Source organism: Trachinotus anak, unplaced genomic scaffold, assembly GCF_046630095.1.
Source record: "Trachinotus anak isolate AG129_WGS33_773 ecotype Australia unplaced genomic scaffold, CSIRO_AGI_Tana_v1 ptg000004l, whole genome shotgun sequence".
Taxonomy (NCBI): domain Eukaryota; kingdom Metazoa; phylum Chordata; class Actinopteri; order Carangiformes; family Carangidae; genus Trachinotus; species Trachinotus anak.
In genome coordinates, this window is record NW_027273855.1 from 18,412,572 (window position 1) to 18,438,354 (window position 25,783).

Consider the following 25,783-nt stretch of genomic DNA (forward strand, 5'->3'; position numbering starts at 1 on the left):
CCTTGTGGGACATGAACACATGCAGTAGTTGGGATTATGTTATTCTTTATTATCAGGAAAATTAGGATTATTTAGCCTAATTGAAAATGAAAAAATGAGTATCCTTGTTTTTTTTTCAGATTAGGTCAAACTGGCTCAGGACAGAGATCACTAATGGGACAGCAGACTGTCAAAACTGGGCGTTTACTAATTTGGAACACGTGAAAACTGGGACGGGAGTATAAAGTCGCCTCATGTCAAGCTATTAATTTTATAAGAAAGGTCTAAATGGAATCAGTGAAACAACATGGGGCCACCAAAGTTCAGATATCTCACTTATCATGAGTTTGGACCCACCTGTGTGTTCCCTTATTTATGTTTACATTCAGACAAGAGGACAGGACAACTGTGTAAGAGGAAAAACTTATCTTTTTAAATTTCATTTCAAGATGTCAGATAAACGGGCGAGAACACTAGAACAGCAGATTAAAGTAATCTTGCTACAGGAGAAGTATAACTGGATAACAATCAGTTCATACGACAAACACTGCACTCAGGTAGGATAAGTGGATGCACACTCACACACACACACAAACACAAAATCCCTGTGGGTGCTGATATTCTAAATTGCATAACATCTCTTGCAAAAACTTGAACATAAACATCCATTGTCTATAAATATGTAGGATTTGATCACTTATCTCCTGCCTATAGAATATTAGTCATAATCCATGTGCAATAATGTGATTACCATCTTGAAATGTTCCCGCTCCCCCTGTCCAAACCTTTCAGCATCTCTCCTGCTTGCTCAGTAGTAATGTAATGGCATTAGGACAATCCTCTGAGCTGCACAGGTTATTTTAGGACTCAGCCGTACAGTGCAGACAATCTAATGAAAGTGACAAATACATGGAGTGAATAAAAAAAAAAGATGTAGAATAAGAGGGTTGTCTGAGAGTATGTTGAGTATTTAATGTTCTTTGTCAACTTATGTCTGCTTTTGGGCTCAATCAGGGCAGAGCTGCAGTCTCAACAGCATGTCCAAACTAGAGTGTTGTGTTTGTGCAAGACAGAGAGAGACAAGCAGGCGGGGGATGAAGGGGAGGCACCGAGCCAAGGTGCAGCATGAGGAAACAGTATCGTGTTGGCTCAGGCTGCCTCGCTCCCCTCCACAAACCCTGGTTGGAGGGCAGAAGAAGAATAGAGGGAGGCTAGGGTTTCATGCACCGCACTGTTCCCAGCATATTGTCCTCGCTGCTGTTGCTGCGCCACTCTGTCAGAAATGTCAGGTGCCTCCTCACCGGTCTCCACATCTCACACCTCTCACACCGCCTCGCCGCTTAAACAATACTCACAATAGTGAGGGTTTTTTTTTTTTTTTTTTTTTCTTTAAGCTTAAAAAACCCCAGAACATGGATAGAGGCACTGCATGCTGTGCGATGATGTCAATGCCAGTGTCGTCATATTTCCACTGGGCACTGTCTAAACGGGCCTCTGTGCGTGAAAGGTAGATGAAGTGCGCGGATACAGCTGAAACTGCGTGCCGGACTGCTGTTGCGTAACAGACGTGCCAAGCGGTAGGCTGGTAGGTCGGCAATCGTGTTTATCCGCTTGTGAAAAAAAAAAAAAAAAAAAAAGAGGGAGGGAGCGATGAGAGGAGAGATGGAGCGGTCGGAGGGGGCGTACGTCTCCCTAACCAGCTCATGACTCGAGAGAGCTGGCAGGGGCACCGGGCTGCTGAACGCAACCTCTCTCTGCATGTGTGCTAGGGCAGAGGACCGTTTTCACCTCCACGGCTAAAAAAAAAAAAAAAAAAAAGAAAAAGCGGCGAACTTCGCCGACGCTTTTCCTTTCGGATCACGCCGTACGTCCCAGCGGTCACATCCTGCCGCAGAGAGCGCCACCGGAGAGGAGCCGCGCAGACCTGCCGCAGGTACGTCCGTCGGTAGCGGATGGGCTTTAGTGCACAGTCGTGGAGCGGCTGCTATGCGGCGATACTTTGCGCAGCAGCAACCCATGCGTGACGCTGCTCCTGTCTGTCCTGCTGTAATAAGCTGTTTTTTTCTTTTGTTTTGTTTTTGTTTGTCATTTTCACCTGTACTTGGTTTCCGCACGTCGTGTACGTAGTTATAGGGCATCAGAGCTAATGTCCCAATCGCAAGGAGAGCAGGGGGAAGCGGCAGTCCAGATACATCTTGTCGGGTCCTGTCAAGATGGTAACGACCACAGTAACGTCATTCCTGCTCTTCGTGACCGGCGGTGAATAATAAAAAAAAAAAGAAGAAAAAAAGAAATAGTATTCAACCCCTCCTTCAGCCAATTTGAAGACCCCATCACTGGGAGTAGCTTAAAATCATAACCCTAAATAGCCACTGTACGGCTTCACTAACCACGTGACTCGACCACCTAATTCTTTTATTAATTTGAGTGGGTAACCTAAGTGCCCAAGTATCTCAGGAAATGAACAGGGCTTGCCTGTCCAGAAAGTGTAAATAAATGTGTGCACTTTTGTGAAACAGCAACAAGTGGAGTACTATTCCTCTATTTGGCCACTGCTTGCAGGTGCCCGCAATGTGTTGTGTCCGTGTTTATAGTATATTTACGAGGGTTACCCGGCCTCAACATGTAAGAGAAGGGCTGTGGCACTCAAGAGGATCTGGCTCCACCTGTTCCTCATCAGGATTTGAACGCATCCAGCGGATGGAGAAGGGACAAGAGGGGGGAAACCGCGCCAATGCGCCTCTCACTGAGAGCGCACAGGACAGGCAGAGCTGCTCCAAAGTGCTACTGGATGTAACGCAGAGGCAGGACCCTGCCAAGCTACTTGAATTTAAAAGAAAAGAAAAAAACACACCCTGATCCACTGAGAAAAAGGCTCTATCCACTTCTAAAGCAGCTCAAGAAAGATTTACTGGCTGCTTTGAATGTATTTTTTTGGAGAGGTGTGGTTTTGAAAGAGTAAAAAGGTGTTGGAGGACATACGATGATCCATGACTGCATTCCTCAGAACTGAGTAGCCTTTAAATGGCTTATCTTGAAAATAAAAAGCTATCATCCTCTCATATTTTGAGCCAGATACTTTTAAACAGACAGGATAGTTAAACAATACCTTCCAGTTAACAGCTGACTTCCCAGCACAGACGGTCCCAAACTGTCAGAGTTGTGGAAAATTAAAAGCATAACTCAAGACATCAGTATATCAATGAAGAACAACACTGCTAACCACTAGACACATGTGTTCCAAAGCTCTTTTATGGCTCTGGATCATTTTGGCTGTGGTTTTATCAAGCAGTCCAGTAAATTCAGAATTACAATACAGTTGTAAATATGCACCAAGGACATCCATGCACAATATAATACTTTATTTTTATGACCGTGCAATTTGTTTGAAAATTCAATGATTGCCACACAACACACCACTTAACACAGCAGTCAGTTTATTGCATCCAGCTGTAATAAAGTGAGAGTATTGGGTTGAAGTGGAGCTGTGGTTAACTCCTTGCAGCAGGCACACAGTTTATAACTTGTGATGCCTGTAATCAGTTTTTCCGCAAGTGTTTTGTGGCTTGACATGGTTTGGCAGCTGTCTCAATCAGTCACCAGTATTGCTATCTCTCAGGGTGGGTTACTGGGAAGGTGTGAATGCTAATTTGGAGATCTGAGCACATTCAGCTCATAATAGTTATTCACTAAACCTTTGTTGACAGTGTCAGCTCTTTGGTAAACTTTCTTTCCACGGTCACCTTTCAATTTCGGTTTTCGTTGGATGTGTTTTTGTGCCGAGGGCTGTGTCTGTTTAGGTGTGTGTGTGTGTGTGTGTGTGTGTGTGTGTGTGGCGGAGTGACAGTTAAAATGCCTCACCCTTTAAGGCTGACCTTCAGCCTTTGATCTGTGGCTCGCATGAAGGCGGACCATAAGTCAAAGATGTTGTGGGGCTCAGCACTTTCAAGCTGGACATCCGTTTCAATTGGGGATCAAAAGCATCCATGATTGGTTCTGGAGCCTCCTCTCTCCATATAGCATGACCTCTCTGTGTGGTCGGTCGCTCCATTGGAGTTTTGATAGCCCCCCAGGCAGTGGAGCGCCACGAGAGAGGCATCTTTAAACTGCTTTGGTTTGTCTTGAGAGCTAAATGGACAGCTTTACTCTGGTCTAGAGGTCTAGAAGTAGGGTGGAAACTTCCTGCAAGGCATGTTAAGAGTTTATGGATCTCTTAATCTATGTCAACTTAACTTAAACTGAATAGATATAATAGTATAGTATAGTATGTACTCTAGTGCCTGTTATATTAACATTATTTTTAGTGTGGTTGCTATAATCAAAATGAGCAAGAAAATATTGTGGGAGCTGTTTGCTATCCATATGTTATTTCAAGGTGTGGAATTTTTAACGGTCAAACCAGCGACCTCCCCCACCACTCGCATACCAACATAACCACACATACTCCCTGGCCTATTCCTCTCCCGTCTCTGTTTCTCTCTCTGTCTCACGTACACACAAATTCACAAACATACAGTGTTTCACAGTCCCACCTCTCCCCCTCCAGAGTGCAGTACAAACAAGTTATACATCTGTATGGCAAGCTGATGGGCAAGCAGTAATACATAACTGTAGCTTTGCAGAGGTCCACCTACTCTGTGCTGGCTTATTCCAGTCTCTTTCTCTGTTTTGCCCTCTCTTTTCTTCTGTCCATCTTTGCTATTCCTCTGTCTTTGGTTTCTGTGTATGTCCATCCTTGCTGTCACTGCAGAGACCCTGATACTGTGCCCCTCTCACCTTGTAATCTGATTCTTACGGTCAGTTTCTTTTTTTTTTCTTTGCCTATTATAATTTTCCCTGGTCTCACTCATGATCATGCCCCTCTTCCATTAACCAGCCCTCCTTCTCAGCTGAAGCTCATGTCTCTGGGCATGGCTTTGTTAAATCCTGTTCATTAGAAAGCCACGTCGACACTGGATACAGCAAGTCAACTCAGGTGTTGGGCACTCAGTCAAAGACATGCCCTTGTAATCTCACACGCACACACACACAGCATAAGCATGTGTCCAAACATTCACACATATAGTAAAGAAGACTATAGGGCTGTGTATCCATTTTTAGCCACGCTAGCAGCTTTGGTCCAGACCGAAATATCTCCAAAACTTTGTAATAGATTGCCATCACATTTTGCATTCATGGTCCCCCGAGGATGCATCCCAATGATTGTTGTGATTCCCTAATTTTTCCTCTATTGCCACCATGAGGTTGGCTTTTGTGGTTTTGAGTGAAATGACTCAAAAACTACTGGGTGGGTTTTCATTAAACAGTACAGGCTCTTCCAGTACCCAGGAGGGTTTACATACACACACAGCACATTAAGTGTTTACCATTGTTTTGTACAGCATCATCAAGTATAATCTAACCCACCTGAGTCGTGGATGAGCCTGCGTTTTTATCTTAATCTACTACACCTTTTAGGACCTACAGTGGAGATGAAGGCAACAGAACCACCTTCCCTCTTATTAATAACAGGGTCGTAATTCGTACTTGTAACATGTGACGCTGATGTTACAAGTACCCAGGGAACTTATGGTGTGGCCTCTGCTTTGAATTTTTTTTGTTTGTTTGTTTGTTGTATTTTTTTTGTTTTTTTGTTTTGTTTAACAATTGCAAATTTTTCCTACACATGCACATTTTTTAATAAAAATCTTTTCCACCCAAGGTTAGTTTACAACTATAAAATTTGAAAGGTCAAAATCTTTTTGACCCTATTTGAGCCCATAGAAATTTGACAATCTCCTGATAGTTCATCTAGCACCATCATATAAATTTATTTTATCCAGTACATTTTTTGCCCATATACCTGCTAAGTGATCTACATTCCCATCAGCCTCAGCCTCGGCCTTCAGTAATGTGAAGGTAGCATAGTCAGTATTGTTAGTGATACCAAAAACAGTGCTTATGTTGATACCTTATTTACAAAATCCTTTGTTTCATTTAAAAAAAGACGTCGCTTAAGACCTTGGCCTAAATAAATTAAAGTCTAAAATCAGAAACTATCTGTTAAAAGAATTAGAGTATACATCTGACCAGACATTCAGTGCTGCCTCTCAGTACTTGACAGTTTTCAATACCTAATAATCTGTGCTTAAGACACAGTTTGGCCATTACCAAACAATATTGAGGCTCGATACCCAGTGCTAATGGAGACAAGTGTAGACTATACAAGTCTTTGTTGAAAAGACACAGATCCTTCTGTCCCCAACTGGACTTATGTCTGTCCCTGGAAATATTCACTCAAATTAATGGAAATTTTACACTGCCAGATTGTATCTGGCAGAGAGAGAGAACATTTGCAAGAATGACAGAAATTCTCCAAAAACTTGACTGCACACCCCACCCTATCTGCCTGACTCCTTATGCAAAGTGACATTAGCTAGTCATATTAATACATTAGTGCAGACATGACATCACTAGTGCAACGATTAGTAACATCTGCTGTCGTACTGAGTAATGTGATTGTATAACCAGCAGGTCTATACTGTGGGCAAGGAGTTTATAGTAATCTTCAGATTGTTGCTTGCCGCTGTACTATTGGATATTATCCATGGGCATTTCCTGCTCTGGATAAAGAACGTATTGTGTGAGAGAGAGTGACGACATCTACACAACATGCGCACCCCAGTGCAAATGAAATACAGAGTGATGTGTCCCTTGGCCCTGAGGGGCTGAATGTGATAAAAATACATCCAGCTGCCTTCTCCCCCTGGACAGTCATAGAGGGACGTGGCGTCTTATTTGTGAGTGTGTATGTCTGAATGATACAGTCTGTAGAAAGGGATGTAGTATAGAAGGAAGTGTTATAGTTGGCTGAGAGAATGCAGATCTTTATTGAAACCAAACGCCAAACCAGCTGATTACACTGATCCGATCTTTGTAGTGTTTGGTTAGAAATGAAATCCAACAAGCTTGTTCCCAGCCTTTAACTCAGAATGCTTAGAGGAGCTGCCAATCTGCTTCAAGCTGCTCCATTTGTATGACTTCAGTGGAAACTTGTAGTAAAATTGTCTAAATCGAGTCAAGAAAAACATTTTGAGGGACCGCTGCTGTGTGTGGCTGTGTGTTTGTGCTCACGGCCCGTGTGTGGAGATGAGATTAATGCTGACAGCGTTTCAAATACAGCAGCAGCCTGCTTTGCTCCCCTCACCAGAGCTTATTTGGCCAAATGCCTTTTGAGACTCATTAATCACTGCTGCCTACCTTCATACACATACCCATACACATACACATAGGCTGACGCACGCTGGATTACTTTGGGTCAAGATAGTGGTATGTTTACTAAAAGCCATTTCACAATAGTCAGATTGTTTATCTCCAGCCGCCAGAGGCTGCACACCTGCCAGTTAAGTTCAGAGCAAAGGTGAGGCAGGCTCAGTTTCCGCGCATGCCTTCCTGGACAGTCCGCCATATCTCTGCTAATCCTGAAACACAGTTTCCTCGTGACTCTTTTTCTCAAATATTCTTCTTCTTAGTTTCTGTCAGCTTCTGTCAACTAGCCATCCCCGCCATCACCACTTCTCTCAGTCCTAATTTTGTCACAGATCCCCTCAATTCCTGCCCCCTCCCTTCACCATACCCTCTTCTGTCAGCTTCATTACCATCACAGTGCCTCCTCCACCTTCTTCACCCTTCCATCTCCATCTATCCCCTCCTGCCCATCCTCTCCGTGAGCCTCTTTCTTATCTCCACATTCTTACATCCACCTGCTCTGTTTTCTATTTATCTCTCTTTCTTCAGGACATTCTTTCAACCCTCATTCGGAACCATGTTGTACGACTGTGTTGAAATAAGTCCAGTTAAACATGCGGAAAAGAAAGAAAGGGGAAACACGGATTAATTAGAGATGGGATTGGCTAACAGCCGACTAGACCGAGAGCAGAAGAGGTGGCTGAGACAGGAAAGAAAACAAACATTGAGGCTCCTGTGAGTGGGTGGAGATTGAGATACACCACCACTTATATTACTGTATCCATGGACAGCTTTTCTCTACAGCAGCACCACTGACACTTAGTAATGAGTGTTTGCTGTGCACTAGTCTAAATTTCCTCACATACCTACAGCGCGCTGTGTGACTTCCTGCTTGGTGACTGAGTCCTTGTGCACACACACATACTGAAACACATTTTCCATATGCTCACACAGATTACGCACATTTTACATGTGTTCATGAGCACTAAATGTATATACCAACCATAGTGAGCAGCTGCAGTAATTTCTCAGGAAAACTAGACATCACAGCTGTGAATGAGCCCTAGGTGAGTCATAAGCAGCAGAATGAATTCCCCCATGGGCACTGATGGCTTTTTTTCTTTGTTTTCCCTCCTGATGTTTAAGGCTGAAGTTTCGGTATGATCCTGATTCTGCTCCCTGAGGTTATCTCCCACTGTGAGTCATAGGTAGAGACTAGTGTGGACAAGGGAAATTTACGTAAGTCAGAGGCTGAAATAGTAAAAGAAAAGGGGTGTTTTTTGATAAGAAGTGCACGTTGAGGGGATGCAATTTACAGCTGTTTAGCTAGATGACTCGTAGGATTGTGTAATCCTCAGGAGCCTGAGGGCTTCTACGTGTCACTGGGCTCTCTAAGCTTCACCATACTCTGTGTTACAGCTGTCAGTTCCTGGCATCCGTGACTCAAACAGAACTAGCATGAAAGGGAGTAGCGTCAACTTCGGAGGAGAAAGAAACTGATATTCATCCAAAGAACATTTTATGGCAGAGCTAGTGTGGCAAAAAGTTAATATATCCATCTGCCACTGAATGAAACCATCTGCGACTTCTTTTGGTTTTTGCCTCATTCATTTTGACAGTGCAACTTCTTATGTAATTTACAAGTTGAACTCTTGCCTTAGTGTTTGCCTGTGTGTGTCGGCAAATGTGCCATGTATTCTGAAACAGTATACCTTACCACACCCTGTGTGTGTGCTGGTGTAATGCTGCTGAAACCCTGTGGGAGTTTCATTGACCTGTTCTGTGAATCAGCATAGCAAGGCTGCAGTATGCCCTCCTCAGATTAGAAACAATCAGTGTCTAATCTAAAGAGTTTAACAATTGAATGTATTAAATTCTAGCAAGCTATGGACCATTGCTACTACACAGACAAAAATTCTGCAATGGATTCAAGCTTTTTCAGCAGAGCTGAAGCAACATTACTAGGTATTTCTTCCTGTGTGATATATTGTTTACATGTCCTCTATATGTTTGTGCTTGTGTAGCTTTTTTATTGCGTGGCATTTACACAAAGCCTGTTTTTCTCTGCCACCAGAGGCACCGTGGAAGGATGGTGTGACCCACACAGAGACAGACAGAGGGACCAGTCACTGCTCACCACTCAGAGGCAAACCATGGCTCCCATGTCCCTCCTTTTCCTGAGCTTCTTGCTCTCCTTACTCCATTCTTCACATGCCCAGATCATCATCGGCTCCTCCTCCTCCTTCTCTTCTCTGGACCTGCCTATTAATTCTTCACCTCCACCAACTAAACAAACTGCTCGAATCTGGCCCTCTTTACCTCCCAGAGGGCGTAGTGATGTGCCTATCAGAGCTACAGTCCACGATAGGCTGACAAATACGAACGCAGTGCAACGGGGGCAAAGAATGAACCGTCCTACTACACAGTCCACTCCTTCTTTTATATCTGCCCTCTCTATGCAGAACCTCAGCAGCGGGCCAATTTTAACCCAACCAACTGCCTCCAGGCCCAGGACTGACACAGCTAGTTTAGCACTCATTAGGGCTTTTGCAAAGGGAGATGCTACTACAAAAGGCTTGACTCCACCTCTTCCCACTTTGTCCTCCACTGCTGTTGCTGACCCTGCAGGTGCCAAGCCAGTGACAGCAGGGAAAACAGAGGAGGGAGCAGTTAAAGTGGCAGAGGATGGTGATTCACAGGGGTTAGGATCAGGTAGTACTCCAACAGTGATGTTTGTGAAGGAGGAATTACCTGTCCCTCTACCAACGTTTGGTGATGAAATGGCACAGTATTGGCCACAGGCACAGACCGCATTGTCTACAATTTCTGACGTAAAGACACCACCACTGGACAGTCTGAGTGTGAAGCCTCACCTGCTTGGGCTGACAACAGCCAGTAGAATCTCTACAACACCACAGACTGAGACAAGAGCCACACCGTCCCCTGTGGTAACACAAGCAACACCTCGGACTGTGATATTAACAGGTGAGAAATCAGATATATTAGAATGAGTGCTTCATGATTATAAAGTTTTGTTTAGGACAAAATCTTTACGTCAAATATGTCTTTTCCATCATGTTTTAGGTGAACTGACAGAAAACACTCCTCCCACCGACAGAGTTCCTCCAAAGCAGGACTCTGCTTCTGTGTCGACGACCACCACTGGCTCTACAGATGAGCAGCCACAGGCTTCAGGACTTCCAGTTACTGGCCAAAGCCAGAAGACTTCACATTTAAACACCACAATACCGCAAGTGACAACCACATCTACTACTAGTGTGCTTACTACTACACAAAATTCTGTGAGATTATCCTCAAAAGCATCGAATGAACCCAACAAAACAGCACAACTAGGAAGGAATACAGCCAGCACAACTGTACAGTCATCAAGGCCAGGTAAGAGAGGCTGTTGTGTTTTGTACCTCACTAGTTTTAGAGTTTTGATAAATCAAAATGGACTGAACAGCTGGGATTTTTATACTGGAAGAATCTGAAAAAAGCTTCAAAGGAGGGAAAAAGTAGAGACACTTTTCCATGGAAAGCGGGGTGGTAGTTGTGTGGGGTATACACAGCAAGGGAAGAAAGTATGAGCTGGAGGTAAAAAGGGGGTGGGAGGCAGGGGGCGGGTAGATTCGCAGCCAAGCGGAGAGATAGACAAGAGGGAAAAAGTAGTGTCTGAAAAAGAGACTGTCGGGAATACAGATGAGAGACTAGACCGGGTGGGTGAAAGTGTGGTAGAAGAAAGGTACAGGCATAGAAATGCAGGGAGTGGAGAAGGTAATGAAAACCAGATGCACAGAGAAAGGGATGAAGGGAGGGGAGTGGAGGAAACGTAGATGGAAAAGGAAAAGCATGACACATGGGACACATGGGCCAGTCTCTTAGATACCATTAGAACAACATCTTAATAACTTTTAAACACTCAGGCTCTCCTGCCCTATGAGCACATTCTGAGCATTCAAGTTGGCTCGTTGGCAGGTCATTGAAATAAGTAACAGCCTGTATCCATTGGTACCTGTATGTAGAGTATGCATATATCTGTCCACATTATCTGGGCCATATAAACATGATTGTGTTTCCTATGAGATGGAACAGAATATTTATTTTTTAGTTCACTGCAACATGTGGACATATAAAGCAGTGTAAGCAGTGAAAAAAACTCAAGGGTAGACGTAAGTTTAAGTGTATCCAGCTGTGAAATGTGATCAGCACATCTGGAATGTGTCTGGATCTTGCTCCTGTAAGAAAAAAAAAAGTTTGTGGGAAGGAAGTAAAACATACCTTTATATAAATAAAGAAGTGCGTCTGTGATCTGTATGCAGTCCTCGCCTATGTGAGTCTTAAAGTGAAATGTGTGTGTGTGTGTGTGTGTGTGTGTGTGTGTGTGTGTGTGTGTGTGTGTGTGTGTGTGTGGTAGAGTGAGGAGTGAGGGAGAGAGCCAGGAAGTGAAACACATGCTGGAGTGAGTCATTAGTCAGCATGTCAGGTTTATGGGTGTCTTCTACAGGGTGAGGACCTCCTCAGTCCTCCAAGTGGCTGATGGTTTGATTGTTTTAGCACTGATCATTTTGTTCCACTATCCATCAAGTTAAATGTGTATGTGTGAAACAATTCCTTATAAATAATTCTCCTATGCTGCAACTGTTTCTTCGGGCCCCATCAGGCATCCAGTCTTTATATTTGACATATTCATTATCTTCTTATAAAATACTTTAAAGTTATTACATTGAGTAGCACTGTTGTTCACATAATGTTATGGTGCTTAGTTCCTGTATGTCATGGTTCTTTATGCTGTTATCTTCACAGTTGAGTAGCTCACAAAGTACTTGGTGACAAATGGCCCTAGGATTATAGTGCTGTTCGGTGTTTCCAGGGTATTGCAAGAAGACAAGGTGGAGTGCCTTGAACAAACAGAAGAATGTGTGTGCATGAGAAAGTGAGCAACAGAGAGAGAGAGAGAGAGAGAGAGAGAGAGAGAGAGAGAGAGAGACTGAGATGCCATATTGTGATGGTGTTGTCCTATAAGGATTTTTTGTATTGTATTGTATTTGTATTGTATAAGGCTGCAGATTTGAACAGAGAGATTTCTTTGTTCATAAATGCATTGTGACACCGCACTATAGTATGTAACATAGATGATCTGGTAAATTACATAATCTAGGTGTTTCGCTCAGCAAAATGTCTGATGTAGTAAACAACCTCTTCTCCCCATACACTAAAATTAGCTTAGTTGTTTTGCCTTGTTTTTGGAGTACATGTGCAGTTGTGTGTGCCCTCTTGCGTGCATGGTATGTAATTTGCATATTTCTACCCGCACAAAGGAATACTGTCTTTACTTTAGGTCTGTTATTTTCATACTAGGTCATATTTTCTGATGGGTAGCAACACACTAACCTGAGAGAGACACACGAAAAAATACTGATGCAGATTTTTCAAATAGATATGTCTTGTGTTGATATTTATATTGCATATAGAGCTAGGACAATGTGTCTGTGATGAACTCATTAAGGTAGTAAAAAAAACTTTGAGGGTCAGATGGTTCTGGCTCATGACTTTGATGGTGAGCTACACCCCTCTAGTGGCTCTGAATAGTATGTCATGCATTTTTGTAGCATTGTTCTACCTTTGAGTTAAACGGCAGGAAATAAGGAAGGACTAGCCTGTCTAACATTTTGACTTCATGTGTTTAAAAATCTGAACACCAAAACTCTGTTTCTCCTTTTCTAGGTACTGCATCCTTCCTTACCACCGGTATTGTACCAGTCACCCGAATAAGGTTTAGCCCCACCTACCAGACTGGTATTAGGCAGAAGAACCGCTCCATTCCACTGGGACATCCTCACCAAGCTCCCCACTCCACTTCTTATCCAGCCCCCTCCCCCAGCGCCAATCCCTCCCCTAATGGCACACTTCTCTACTGGGGTGACCTGAGCCGGACGCTGGCTTTCGCCTGGGAGCTGCATGTCTATGGTTCAGCAAGTCTCTTCCTCCTCCTGTTTGCTGGAGCCGCTCTTGGCCTCACCCTGTCCCCTGGCACAAACTGTCCTCATCGGGGTGCTCTTGCACTTGCCAATGCTCTATTGTTTCTGGCCGGAGGTCTTAGGGCTGCTCTTTTTCTAATTGACCCCTATGGCACACGGAAATTGATCCCTCGCCCTGCAGTTACAGCCATCTACAACTTGCCTCTACACCTGCTGGTGTGGACGCATGCTGCCCTGGCACTGCTGGCCTTGAGGGTGGCAGGGACAAGTGTGTTACCTTCAAATATGGAGCGTCCTCCTCTGGTGGCCGTGTTGGCAGTGTTGCAGTGTACCCTGCTGCTGGCAGCTGATATGCTTTCTCCAGCTTTGTCTCCTGTGGTGCCCGTCACTCTGCAGGTCCTGTCCCTGTGCTGGGGCCTGGCTCTCTGTCTGGGCTTCCTCTGCTATGTCTTTCCACGTATACGCTGTCCTCCCATTCCCCACCCTGGAGTCCCTGAGGAGGCCAGGAGGAAGGCTTGGACAGGAAGTAGGAGGATAGGCGTGATCCTGGGGAGAGTGCTGGCAGTGTGTGCAGTTGTGGGGGCACTGTGCTGTGGACTGCATGTTCATGCCACCTTATGGCTCTATGGACTGCTAGGGGACTGGACACACTTCAACTGGGGATGGTGGCTGGTTCACTTCTGGGCCCGGCTCCTAGAGCTTGCCTGGGGGTTCTCCCTCCTGCTCCTAGGTTCTTGGGTGTTCTGGAGGCCTCAAGGTTGCCGGGGAACGGAGGAGGGAGGACCAGATCGCAGAGCAGCAGGAGACCTGCAATCCCCTGGCCAATCTGTAGGGTCCACGCAAAGACATACCTGCTGGTCCAAGATAGTGCAGAGCTTGAGAGGGAAGCCTTGTAGAAAGTCTGATAGTAATGGGGTGGGAGGAGGACCAGGGGAGGTGCCTAACAACTGGGCTGGTCAGGAACGTCCTGGAGCTGACATCAGTAAAAGTCTGATCAGGAACCAAAACCATGAGCAGGCAACTGCCCAGCCACGGTGTGTCAAAGACAGCAATAGAGGACGCAACCATAGGGGCCACTCTGCAGAACGAGGCATATTTGATGGCTCCACCGGCTCCCTGCTGAGACTGCAGGCGCTGGGCCGGCCTCCACAGCGCTCAGTGAGTGGCAGCCTGGATCAGGATAGGGACACTTCCCTGTCTCTCTATGAGTTTGATCTGCGGCCGCCCTCCCCAATTGACCTGACCCGCAGCATTGATGAGGCTCTGCACAGAGAACACCTACTCGGTGGAGGCAGCCTGTTTCATCCTCTGAACCAAACCTCACAGTCCCCCTCCCCAGGCTCAGGGGTCAGTCAGGGACCCTGGCTCCGGAGGAACAGTGATCCTCAGCTGCTTTCTGAGAGCAGTGATGCCCCAACAGAGTCATCCATGCCACTGGGGGGCAGCGTACTCAGCAGTGTACCCAGCAGGCAGGTGACTGCTCCCCCGACACCTTCACATCAGGGTCACAGGTGGGCTGGGAATGGGGTGGGAAGTGTCCCCTCATCAGTGTCATGCCCTGTGTCACTTCGTCCCTCCAGAACATCAACAGGGAATCTGGGGGAGGATGGAGTGGATGACACGCGGCCGTTCATCACACCAGACTCAGAGAGGGTGCGGGGAAGGGCTGGGAGGCCAGTGGGGTCACGGAGTTACCTGGAGGTTAGCCGACATGACGACTCTGCCAGTGTCAGCAGTGAAATTATTGACCTATGAACCAAACCTTGGACATGAGGACCAATGACTGCACATCAGACATAACCATCTAAACAAATTCCGTTCCTAACCAAGACTTCAGCAAATACTGGCAAATTTGATCAATGAACTGCCTCAAAAAATAATGATTTTTAGAAGAGGGAAAATAATAAAAAGGGGATCTGGGTGATGGACTTAACGAATATCATCTAGTTGCCTTTTACCTTGTTAGAGGGTTCAACAACTATGTTTGTGGAACAGATACGGTATACCTTTTACTCTGGGAGTAAAACTGGGAGATATAGCACAGATAAACAACACAGCACACGCCTAACTCTCTCCATCTCTTTCTTACGCACACATCATCTCCCTCTCTTTTGTGTCCTGTTTTCCTTCTAAATACACTCCTGCATAACACTGACATAACTTAAAGTACACTGGGACCATACACACATTTCAGCAGGTTCCTCAGCAGGCTTGACATGAAACTTGTGATGGTGATGAATTTCTATAATGTAGGAAATCCAGAAAATAGTTTGAGATAATGAATTTCATGTCTGAAGACATTCTTAGCGCCATATCGAGTTTCAAAAGGTTTTAAAGGTAGTAGGTCTCATTTCTACTGTCTCTGTGAAAAAATCTCTGCATGTAAACAGTCGTGAATTTCATTGCTTTCATAGTTTATTTACTGTCTTCCATATTTCAGTTTGCTTTGTGAAGTAAAGATGTGCCATACATAACCTGGGTTGGTTCTGTGCTATTTGCAATGGTTCTATAAACCCATTATTTGGGTTAACTCTGTATAGAGTCTTAACAGTATCATAGTGACTCAACTATGGATTACTTCTAAGCTCTGAACATGCTGCCGCTGTTGTTGTGCAGTCTGCCTTCTAGGTTAATGTGAAGCTGGTTATATAAAGAGGTAGGCAGTAGACAACAGCCAGAGACATGCACACACATGCTTACATGGTGAAACTGTTGCCGAGGCTTTTAGCTTTCGCTGAAATAGTCCGTTTTAAAATGAAATTCAAGTATTCAACTGTGAGGTTAATGCATTTCATCTAGACATTTTTCTGTAGGACAAAGCTTTTGCCATCAATAAATATGTACAATTGAAGCCTCTAGTTGCATTTTTACAGTATCTAACGAAGAATATTAAACATATTCATGATCCTGTCGGTTGCATTGAGTCAATTCAACAGGTTTGATCTCCTCTTCTAATTAAATGCTACACAGCTTGCAGGGCTGCAACACACAAGTCTGGCTTGGCATGAACCTCAGAACTCTCATACCTAACTCAATAACAGAGCACTTAACTGTAAGCCTGAGCACTAAACTGAAATATTTTACTACTCAAGAGGAAAATGTCTTTCAAATATATGATGTATAAGCACCAATGTAAATACTGTTATTTTTGATGTCCATGAATAAAGTTGTATTTGAAACATAGTCCTAGTTGTTACTGTGAAAGACAATCTAAAGTGGTATTGCTTATGTGTCTGAGCTGTGCAGACAATTATGCTATTCTGACATCAGATTGTGGCCTGTTAAGGACATGCAGAGCTGTGACAGTTGATACTTGAAAGTCAAGGACTTTCTGGGCTGTGCTCAGGATTGTAATAATGATGCTGGTGTTGCAAAAAGGTATAACTAATGACCATGGTCTGCAGGATTTAGATTTCTCCTTTATTTTTTCTATCATTAAATGATGACAAAGGCATTGGAAAGCAGTGAACAAAACAAACACCCTATTTAGTCTAGTAATTCACTTGAAACTGTTTGGTGATCCTGAAAATAGCCCAGTCTCCTCACACTTACATTTCCAAAGTTTTGTTCCAAAATGACTTTAACATTGTTGAAAAACTAAGACTTGCAGTCACAGATTGGTTGACTCTTGTGAATATGTAATAATAAGCAACATTTTTCCAAAGTGGATGAACATCATTAAAACTCATCATTGAAATCATAAAACTTAACTCGTGTCTCTGTTCCCGGTTAGATCCAGCTCATGACTTGTTTTCCAGTTACCTCAGGGTGACTTGCAGTACCTCTCAGTGACGTGAGATATATGACTTGTTTAGTATCTACAGTACAATGGCCTTGTGTTGTTGTCATTCCAATGAGCCTGTAAGATTTCACTGTATCGGTACTTGCTATTACCTCTTTTACTTTATGACCAGGGTGGCACCTGAAACTTGTAGTGTTGTCCCCTCCCCAAAGCAGTACGTGCCATAGAAAATACAATCATTGTACCCCCTCAAAATCTGTAGTAACAGTGCATAAGTACAGTGTTAGTTTGATTCCTTTATTTTGCTCATTGAACTTTGGTTCTTGTATTCCTTGCTGCATTTTGTGTCTTGATTCAAAATAAAATTGAGAAAAGTTGAAAATCTCCTTACTGTCATATTTTCATTACTTTTAGTTACTGTATGTGCTGTATTTTCACATAATGGTAATGGTGAGAGTGAATATGATCAGCTACAGAACTGTGCGAAACTGAAGATCTGTGTTTTTCATCTTCTTCTTATAGTCTTCATCAAACTGCTCATTCTGTTGAACAGTGAAATGATTCTTCCAGTCCCCAACTTTTCCTGTAAAACAGAAACGGCAATAAAATTTAGACGTCTTTTTCTTTTTTCTCTGCTTCCTTTTAATCCTATAACATTTACAAACATGGAGGCAAATGTATCTAACCTTTGCGCAGGAAAGCAGATATCTTAAAATCAAAGACTTGATCCGTGGAGCTATTCGCCATCTTGTTGTTTTTCATGTTGTCAAACTGAGCTTTTTCTACCACTTGTCTCTTCAGCTCTGAAGTGGCAGACACTCCCAGGAAGGAGCACAGTCGGCTGAGTTCCCGTTCAGTATCCTGCAAAGACAAAAATATTAAAGCTTATGCTAGTCTTTACAACTCCACAGTCCAACCTTATACTCACCTCAATCAGATCTTCATAGAACAAATAAAGGATGTTAGAAGTCGTCTTTTTCTTCTCCCACCAGCCTGTCACATGCTCATACCAGGAACCAAACACCACTGTTAGGTTAACAAAAAGACAAATTGCAGGGATGAAATAAACTTTAATTTATTACATATTCACTCAGTGATATGCTCTCATTCTGTTATTCACTTTTTCCCTCCACGAATCTCTGCAGGAAGCTGCTCCAGTCTCCTGGCTCTGGCTGGACCATGTTCATGCGATCGAAGTGGAAATAAGACACCACATTGTCCTTGGCATTTCGGGCCACATAGACTATCTACAGTCAGAGAGAAATCAGAAAAAAAAAGCTGGCAAACCGTACACATATATGTATCCAAACTCACATTTAAAGCACAAGTGTGATAATATTTTATATTGTTGGTTTGGTCGGCAAGTCCCATAAAAAGACCAACAACGAACTAGTCCTACCAAACCCAAACCCTCATATCTTATTCCTCTGTGCTATAGAGCTCCATTGTTGTATAAAAACTATAAAAACACATCAATGGCCACAACTGTTGCATTGGGTGACATGTTCTTTCATTATGATAAACACGTGTACTGTATACCCATCATAAGGCAAATTAGTTTTATTGACAATAGAATATAAGGAATGTCCACTCTGAGCATACTTTACATACAGTATGTTATCATAGAACCAGCTCCCAGTTTGGGTTCAGGAGGTAGACAAGCTCTCTACACCTGAACCATCCTTTGGTTATGTTGCTATGGGCCTAGACAGTTAGATTGCAATTATACAATACTTTCTGTCTCTCTTTCTCTCCGTCCTCATTCTGCAGGTATCTCTGACACCACTACTTACGGGTATTACTATTATTATTTTCACTATAGCAATCAACAAACAACAGTATTATACAGCTGTTGCTGGTCTCTCCCTCTCTCTCTCTCTCTCTCTCTCTTTCTTCCTGTTAAAAGGGAGTTTTTCCTCCCCACTGTCACCAACTGACTACTCATTGTAGGAACCTTTGGGTTTCTCTCTATGGCACGAACAAAAGAATAAAATATGAGCATCCTTTAAATCCTTGTGTGCTTTTGTCTCTGATTAATTCACAACAGGTATACCTTACAGTTCTGCTCCATGAAGGACTTGGGAATGAACTGGACTGGCAGATGTGTCTTGATGATGCGTGGAGAGGTGGTTAATTTATTCAGCTCATTGACGCCTGATACAAGAAAGAACGACATTACCATAATGTCACGATGACACTAACTTACTATATAACACCACTGCACGTGTCACAGTATCAGCCTTTTAACAAACACTGGCCTGAGGGGAATCCAGGCATGTGCAGCTCCAGGAATGGCACTCTGTCATGGAGTGGGACTGTGTCTTGACGTTCAGGTGACACCTGGCTGAAATACAAAAGGTCCAGGATGTAGGACACCCATGTGGTTCCTTGGAAAATCAAGAAAGATAATATTCAGTTGGCTAATGGCAGTTGAATCACGTGTATAATCACTAAACAAAAGCAAACATTCTATTACAAAAATGCCACAATAATGTAATGTACGAAAAACTACACCTGCTTTAGGATAAGTAGCTATGAGAATATCATCTGGTCTTGCTTTGACATTCTGTATGTTGTCCCAGTTGTCAGTGAAGTATCTGGTCATGGAGACTCCATGGAAGTCAAAAAGTGTGGGTCGGGGTGGCAGGTCCATCTGAGAGAGTGGCACAAAATACAAAGTTTCTCCATATGATTTGTGGCCAGGTTGTTATCGAACATAAGAACAGTAACACATCTATTTAGAAAGTCGTAGGTACTATAAACCTGATTTCAGATTTTTTGACAGACACATGAGAGACTATTTTCGTTGAGGGTGCTTCAAAAACCGTTAGGATTAGGTCCTGTTTTCACTGTGTTCTCTGCTGTGTTCCCTTCCCACGTGTTTGTTTGTCCCCAGTTTGTTTCTGTGTCTGTCCGTGTGTGTGTATGTGTTGGTCTGTGCGGCAGGGTGTGGCCTCCTGAGCGCCTGATCCCTCCAAGTACCCCTGCACACCTGATCTGCATCCTGTCATCAACTCCGCCACCCTACTGCAGTATAAAGACCGTTCTGCTCACCGCTCTTCAAGAAATGTGCCGTCACTCACAGTGGTATCACACTTCAGCCAAAGCTTCTTTGTTAGGGCTTGCTAGGTTTTTGGACTTTTTGCAAATTGGCTTCCTTTCTGTGCTTCAGGTTTAGCCTTTTGTCATCCTGCTCTGCCCTGCCTGTTTGTCGGCCAGCCCAGCTCAGTATCAGTCTCCCTGCGGATCATCTAACTCACCACCTGATGGAGCTGCAGTCTGCTGTCACCCTCTAAGGATCCCCACCTGTCAACGCTGCTCTGCCAACTGCTCCAGCCAGCAACCACTCCAGTACCCTGATCTGCATCAGCAATCAACCTGCCCCCAGACTGTTACCCCCCTCTGCCAAACCACCAAACCCCTCATTTCCATCACAAGCCAAATTCCTCCTAAGTCGACAAAGTTGCTAATAAAGAACTTAACTAGTACTACTACTTTACACCACAGTTCTTGTGTTCAGTTTGTGGGTCCAGATTAACACTAAAAGCTTACAAAAACAGTTTATTGCCCAGGGGCTTTTCAAACCTAAGAAAATATTACTGGAAAAACGCCAGTACAGCATCGGCTAAATGACATATTGGGTTCCCTCCGCCTTGAAAGAATAAGGTTTGCCTTTAAAGACAAATTAGAAGAATATAAAAATCCTCTCCAGCCACATAGAGACAAACATATTATAAATATTCTCAAAATGACATTTATGCCTATTCCCTCATTAAAAGATCCAGAATCTATGAATATGCAATAATTTCTGATTTCAAAAGTTTAAGCACTAGATGCAGAAGATCTACTGGCACAGTAACAGCAGTAGTAACAGTGAAATTTCCTCATCACACTTGAGTGAGTTGCATACTGAGCCACGATTAGCTTCCAAGCTAGTTTCTTGCTGGTACGTCTACATGTTAAACTCAGATTTTAGTTGACCACAGAACAACTTTCCCCCTTAGGCATAGGTGTTTAAGAATATTTGGTCCTCCTTCATTGCTCTTCTGGAGGAAATCCAGACCAGTTTTATTGATATCTCTGATAACTGCACCAGTCTGAAGTGACCTACGAAAAGAAAACTGTCCACATCTCTGAACATGAACAATGTTTCAATAAAACAGACATAGTGTAAATATATCTAATATGCATGCTTGGAGAATGGCAGCTACCGACATCAGATGCTAATTTAACTCTTTCAAGACTTGAAGTTGTTTCTCAAAAAAATGGGTGCAGCCCGCAATTCAAACACATGAAATGGTGCTTGTATCATTCTCTCCTGAGCAGACCTTTGAACTGTACACAAAGTAGTTTCTCCCTATGTTTATTGTTTGGTGTAGACTTTAGCACAATGTATTTGAGAACTGCTCATTTCCTTTTGCTTTAACTCTGTCAAGGACTGGATCACTTTTGTAACTGCGCTTTCACACACAAATACAATTCATATTAGAGCAGTCATACAAATATAGGTACCCAGTGGTTTATTTATAGTTAATCAAATGACAAATGACAAACATCTATACAAATAGTAATAAGGCAAAAATCATCTGCCAGTTGTTCCAGTAAGCAGTCACATTAGATGCTACAACGTTAACTACCTGTAATAACAACAATACTGGGAATATCATTTATATATAATGTGTCAAAAGACAACATAACATACCCTTGGCTCACCCGACAGCCCTCTAAACAAGCCATAGATAATGTTCATAAACTCCATTGCAATAGCTTACCTGTATGAGATCTTCATACGTATGTGTCTCACTCTCTTAAACAGTTTGAAGCCAACTCTTTATCTAGCTGACACCCTGCGCACCATCCAATCAATCTGCACAAACTGGTGACGTAATAGAAAGTAGATAAGAGTCAAGAAATGCATCAGAGTGGCATTCATTAAGCTTTGCCTTTTGATCATTTTCAATAATGTTACATCATCAGGTTCACTATGCAGTGATTAAGCAGTCTCCTTGTCAATCAAACTTAAAGTCTCACTCAGTAACATCAACAGTACCATCTATTTTATTACATATCAAAGTGCACAGTAGGAATGCACAGTTGCCAAATATAATGCGAGTGGGTTGGTGTCTTTTAATTTAGACTGAGATTGATACTGTAATGGGAAATTTTGGTATAACTCATGTGTGTCTATGCAAAACTGTGTAACCAAAGACTGTGTGGATATTTCTAACGATGATGAGCACATGGAGACAGTATATCTGGATGCCCTTGCCCGTCTCGCCATGATAAACACATGTAGACAATGTACATGGTTGTCTTGCCCTTCTGCCTATCTGTTTATGATAAGGGTTGCTCATTCGACCTCGGTGGAGACAGAGCTGTGAGTTACAGGGACATTGTGTTTGGGGAGAGGCAAGCAGGTGAAAGAGAGGATCGTATTTCATCTTTGTGGAATGTGTTTTGGGACTATAAGACTGTGGCCCTGGAAAACATCTTCAGGCCACTCACTCACTGACTGTACTGCTGTTCGGTTGTGTTTGTGTGACTCCATTCATGAATGTTTATTAAACTCAAGAAAGACAGCTGACGCGTGAAGATCTTCTTTTTTCAATTACTGAACAAGGTAAAATATTTTTTGCCACCACAAATTTGGCGACCAACGAAGGGACCCCATCCGTGGGCGGACTCCGGGACCTCTGGACCGAGGGTGTTAGAACGTGCGCACGCCAAGGGCCAGGCTCTTGGAAAACCTCTAACTCCCCCAGAAAAGGAAGGTTGAGAGGAGGGCCTGACGTCCGGAAAAGCGGAGTCCTCTCACTGTCGGGGTTCAACAAACTCGGTGGCTGCAAATGCCTCGCTGCTTTTCTGAGAGTTTTTTTTTTTTGCGGTGTAGACCAAGGTAGTGAGAGGCCTGACTGCGCAGAAGCTTCGCTCCTCTTAAAAGTAGAGTCGGCAGAGGTGCCGGGCACCAGTTTTTCCTGGGGAAAAAGTTTAAGAGGGTGTTTGAGGGAGCGGACTTGCCTGGTGCAGTGAAACCGGGCGCCTAGATTGGGAATCTAGGATCGTAGATCTGGGATCTAGGGGGTAAGTTGGATTTACCAGCCTCTCAAAAGGGAGAAGAGGAGGATTTTGGTTTTTTTTCTTGTTTGTCTCGGCTTAACATTTTTGACTGTCTAAGGAGAATTAAATTCAATTTGCTAAAGAAATTAATTTAAGAGTAATTTAAGAATAAAATAAATAAATTCAAATTTAGAAGTGATACTTTTATTATTAAAATACAATTAAGGGTAAGTAAAAGTAAAAGAATCTAAATTTGATTATTAAAGGATTGCTAAAACGCCTGAGAGAATATATAGTCATGGGATCAGAACAAAGTAAACCCTTGGAGGGACCAGATTATAATGCCTCAAATGTGAAGTACATGACAATTAACTATGGAAAAGAAGCCATAGCCCAATTAGATCTGTGGGTCAGAGAATGTTGTTTTCCAAGAACAGGCAGCCTGAGTGTTAAAAAAACTGGAGGGTTTGCGTGCAGTGCTTAAATATAGAGAAGAAATGCGTCAAAAAACTAGAAGCAAGAGGGGAAGTGAGCCAGACTGGAAAGCTTTTGACATGTGGATGGGTGAGGCAAAGCGTAGGCAGACCCCCAAAGCCACCGCGCCCCAGTGTGTGAAGCTGGAGTGCATGATGTCTGTGCAGAGTTGCCACCGATATCAGAGGGGGGCGAAAAGCTGGTTGAACAACTGACAGCGGTGGTGGCATCGCACAGGCCGACAACTGATGAACTGAGACGTCTCCTGGCAAACCACCTGAGAGGGGACCGGAGCAGAGTCTCCCCCGCGCTTCGCGATGCGGGAAACCTCAGATTAAAGCAGCCTGACATGGAAAAAGCCGAAAACGCGGAATACAAGGCACTTTTCACCACACTGTGTGCAAAGATAAGATGTTCATGAGAGGACTGAGACCCGAGATTTCCGCGAGAGTGGAGAAAGAGTTTTTGACATGGAGAAACGCGCGCCTCGTGGACATCGCCAGCCATGCAAAAAGGGCTGAATGGACCATCACAAGGGAAAATGAGAAAAAGGCGGAAAAGAAAGAACGAGCCACGGCAAGAAGCATGATGGCATTCCTGGCTGCAGCCCGGTCCCACCAAATGAGAAAAGACATGGACAAAGGCAAGAGAGAGGACGACCGTGATCGCGACCCCCGCAGGCGCAGGTGGCAGAACAGAGGCCGTGGCCGCGGTCACAGTGGAGGGGACCGGGAAGAGAGGACACTGGGCCCGCGTCTGCCCGACAGAGGGAGATGAGGAGGACAACAGAGACTGACTGGTGGGAGTGAGAGCCAGGACGGGTCTGGTGGAGACACTGGGCCGGCAGCTGGGAGCACACACACACACACACACACTCCAGTTGTGACATTGAAAACATTATGGATGAAGTGATGCAAGAGAGTAAATTGGAAAATTGCATTGGAAAACCCTGCATGTACAAAGTTGGATCATTGGGTGCAGAAATTAAATGCCTCCCCAGACTGGAAGGCTACAGCAGATCCTCAGGTGTACTTGACTGAAACCCTGAGGGCGAAACGCAAATTGTTGGATTGTGATGTGCCACTCACAAATGCAACTATTTGTTTTGAATTTCCTGATTCTGATACTGATAACAACATGCTGCAGTCTGTTGAAGAGATCCCGGAATTAAAAGATATTCCTGGCCATCTCTGGGCAAAAAGTAAACATGATGTAGACCTGATTAAAAAATTGTGGGCCTGTCATCATTACACCAAAATCAGACTACAGGCCCTGCCGTAACCAACACCCTCTCAGACGCGAGGCAATTGAAGGCATCAGGCCTGTGTTTGACGCTTTGCTGTGTGATTGTACCATGTGCTGGTTCTCCAGTGAGAATCCCCATTTTTCCGGTACGTAAGATTCGACCTGAAGGCGAGCCTGTGGAGTGGAGATTTGTGTAAGTCCTGCAGGCCGTAAATTCAGCTGTGCAGGCCAGGGCGCCAACGGTACCGAATCCACACACTATTTTGTCTCAAATTCCATCAAATAGCAAATGGTTCTCAGTTGCCTTTTGTTTTGATGGGAGAATGTACACGTTCACCCGTCTGTGTCAGGGTTATTTACAACTCTGCTCTGAGGGATAGCCTGGAGACTGTGGTGCTGCCAGAGGGAAGTGCTTTGTTGCAGTATGTTGATGATATTTTGATTGCATTGTGGGATGTGGGAAGAGGTTTTTCCACAGGTCGCTCACCCACCACCAGACAAACCTTTTGATCACTTGCAAATGGATTTCATTGAACTAACACAAAGTGAAGGGAAAAAGTTTGTTTTGGTTATTGTGTGCATGTTTTCAAAGTGGGTTGAGGCTTTTCCCACAGCAAAACAGGACGCAGCAGCAGTGGCAAAGGCCTTGATGCACCTGATAATTCCCAGATGGGGAATTCCAGCAAAAATCAGCTCAGACAATGGTACTCCTTTTGTAAGTGTTGCACTAAAAATGGTTGGTGAGTACATGGGCATTGATTTAAGACAACATTGTGAATACCACCCAGCCTCAGGTGGAGCATGTGAAAGAGAAAATGGCACATTGAAAAACAAACTTGTAAAAGTGTGTGAGGCCGCTAAAGTGTCCTGGACTAAAGCCCTGCCCATTGTGCTAATGCATATGAGGGCCAGGAGGAGAAGCAGAAGCGGTTTGAGCCCGTTTGAAATCCTGTTTGGGAGGCCTCTGAACACTGGGATTGGGCCCGCTAAGAGGCAGCTGCCAGACACTGGCCTGTGTGAAGACGAAATGTTACGATATTGTGCAACCTTGTCGTCTGTTTTGTCTGACATTCACAAA

At 43.9% G+C, this 25,783-nt stretch overlaps 1 protein-coding gene, 1 long non-coding RNA gene and 1 pseudogene across 2 annotated transcripts in view; 2 read left to right on the forward strand and 1 right to left on the reverse strand.

The window, feature by feature from the left end:
- Positions 1-17,311, forward strand: LOC139620750 (proline-rich transmembrane protein 3). The gene is made up of 4 exons (XM_071476580.1): positions 1-1,912; positions 9,281-10,191; positions 10,291-10,602; positions 12,934-17,311. The coding sequence occupies exons 2-4, from the start codon at positions 9,360-9,362 to the stop codon at positions 14,940-14,942; spliced, it is 3,153 nt and encodes a 1,050-aa protein (XP_071332681.1). The 5' UTR covers positions 1-1,912; positions 9,281-9,359; the 3' UTR covers positions 14,943-17,311.
- The window catches only part of LOC139619898 (uncharacterized), a 15,867-nt pseudogene continuing 7,375 nt past the window's right edge, over positions 17,292-25,783 (reverse strand).
- Positions 23,746-25,783, forward strand: part of LOC139620760 (uncharacterized) — a 4,816-nt gene continuing 2,778 nt past the window's right edge. Inside the window, exon 1 of the long non-coding RNA XR_011690880.1 lies at positions 23,746-25,420. This is a non-coding gene — a long non-coding RNA (uncharacterized lncRNA). The remainder of the gene's footprint in view (positions 25,421-25,783) is intronic.

Coding starts and splice junctions, on each gene's coding strand:
- LOC139620750 (XM_071476580.1), top strand. CDS start 9,360: ATGGCTCCCATGTCCCTCCTTTTCCTGAGCTTCTTGCTCTCCTTACTC. Junction 10,192..10,290: donor TCGGACTGTGATATTAACAG/GTGAGAAATCAG, acceptor ATCATGTTTTAG/GTGAACTGACAGAAAACACT. Junction 10,603..12,933: donor TGTACAGTCATCAAGGCCAG/GTAAGAGAGGCT, acceptor CTCCTTTTCTAG/GTACTGCATCCTTCCTTACC.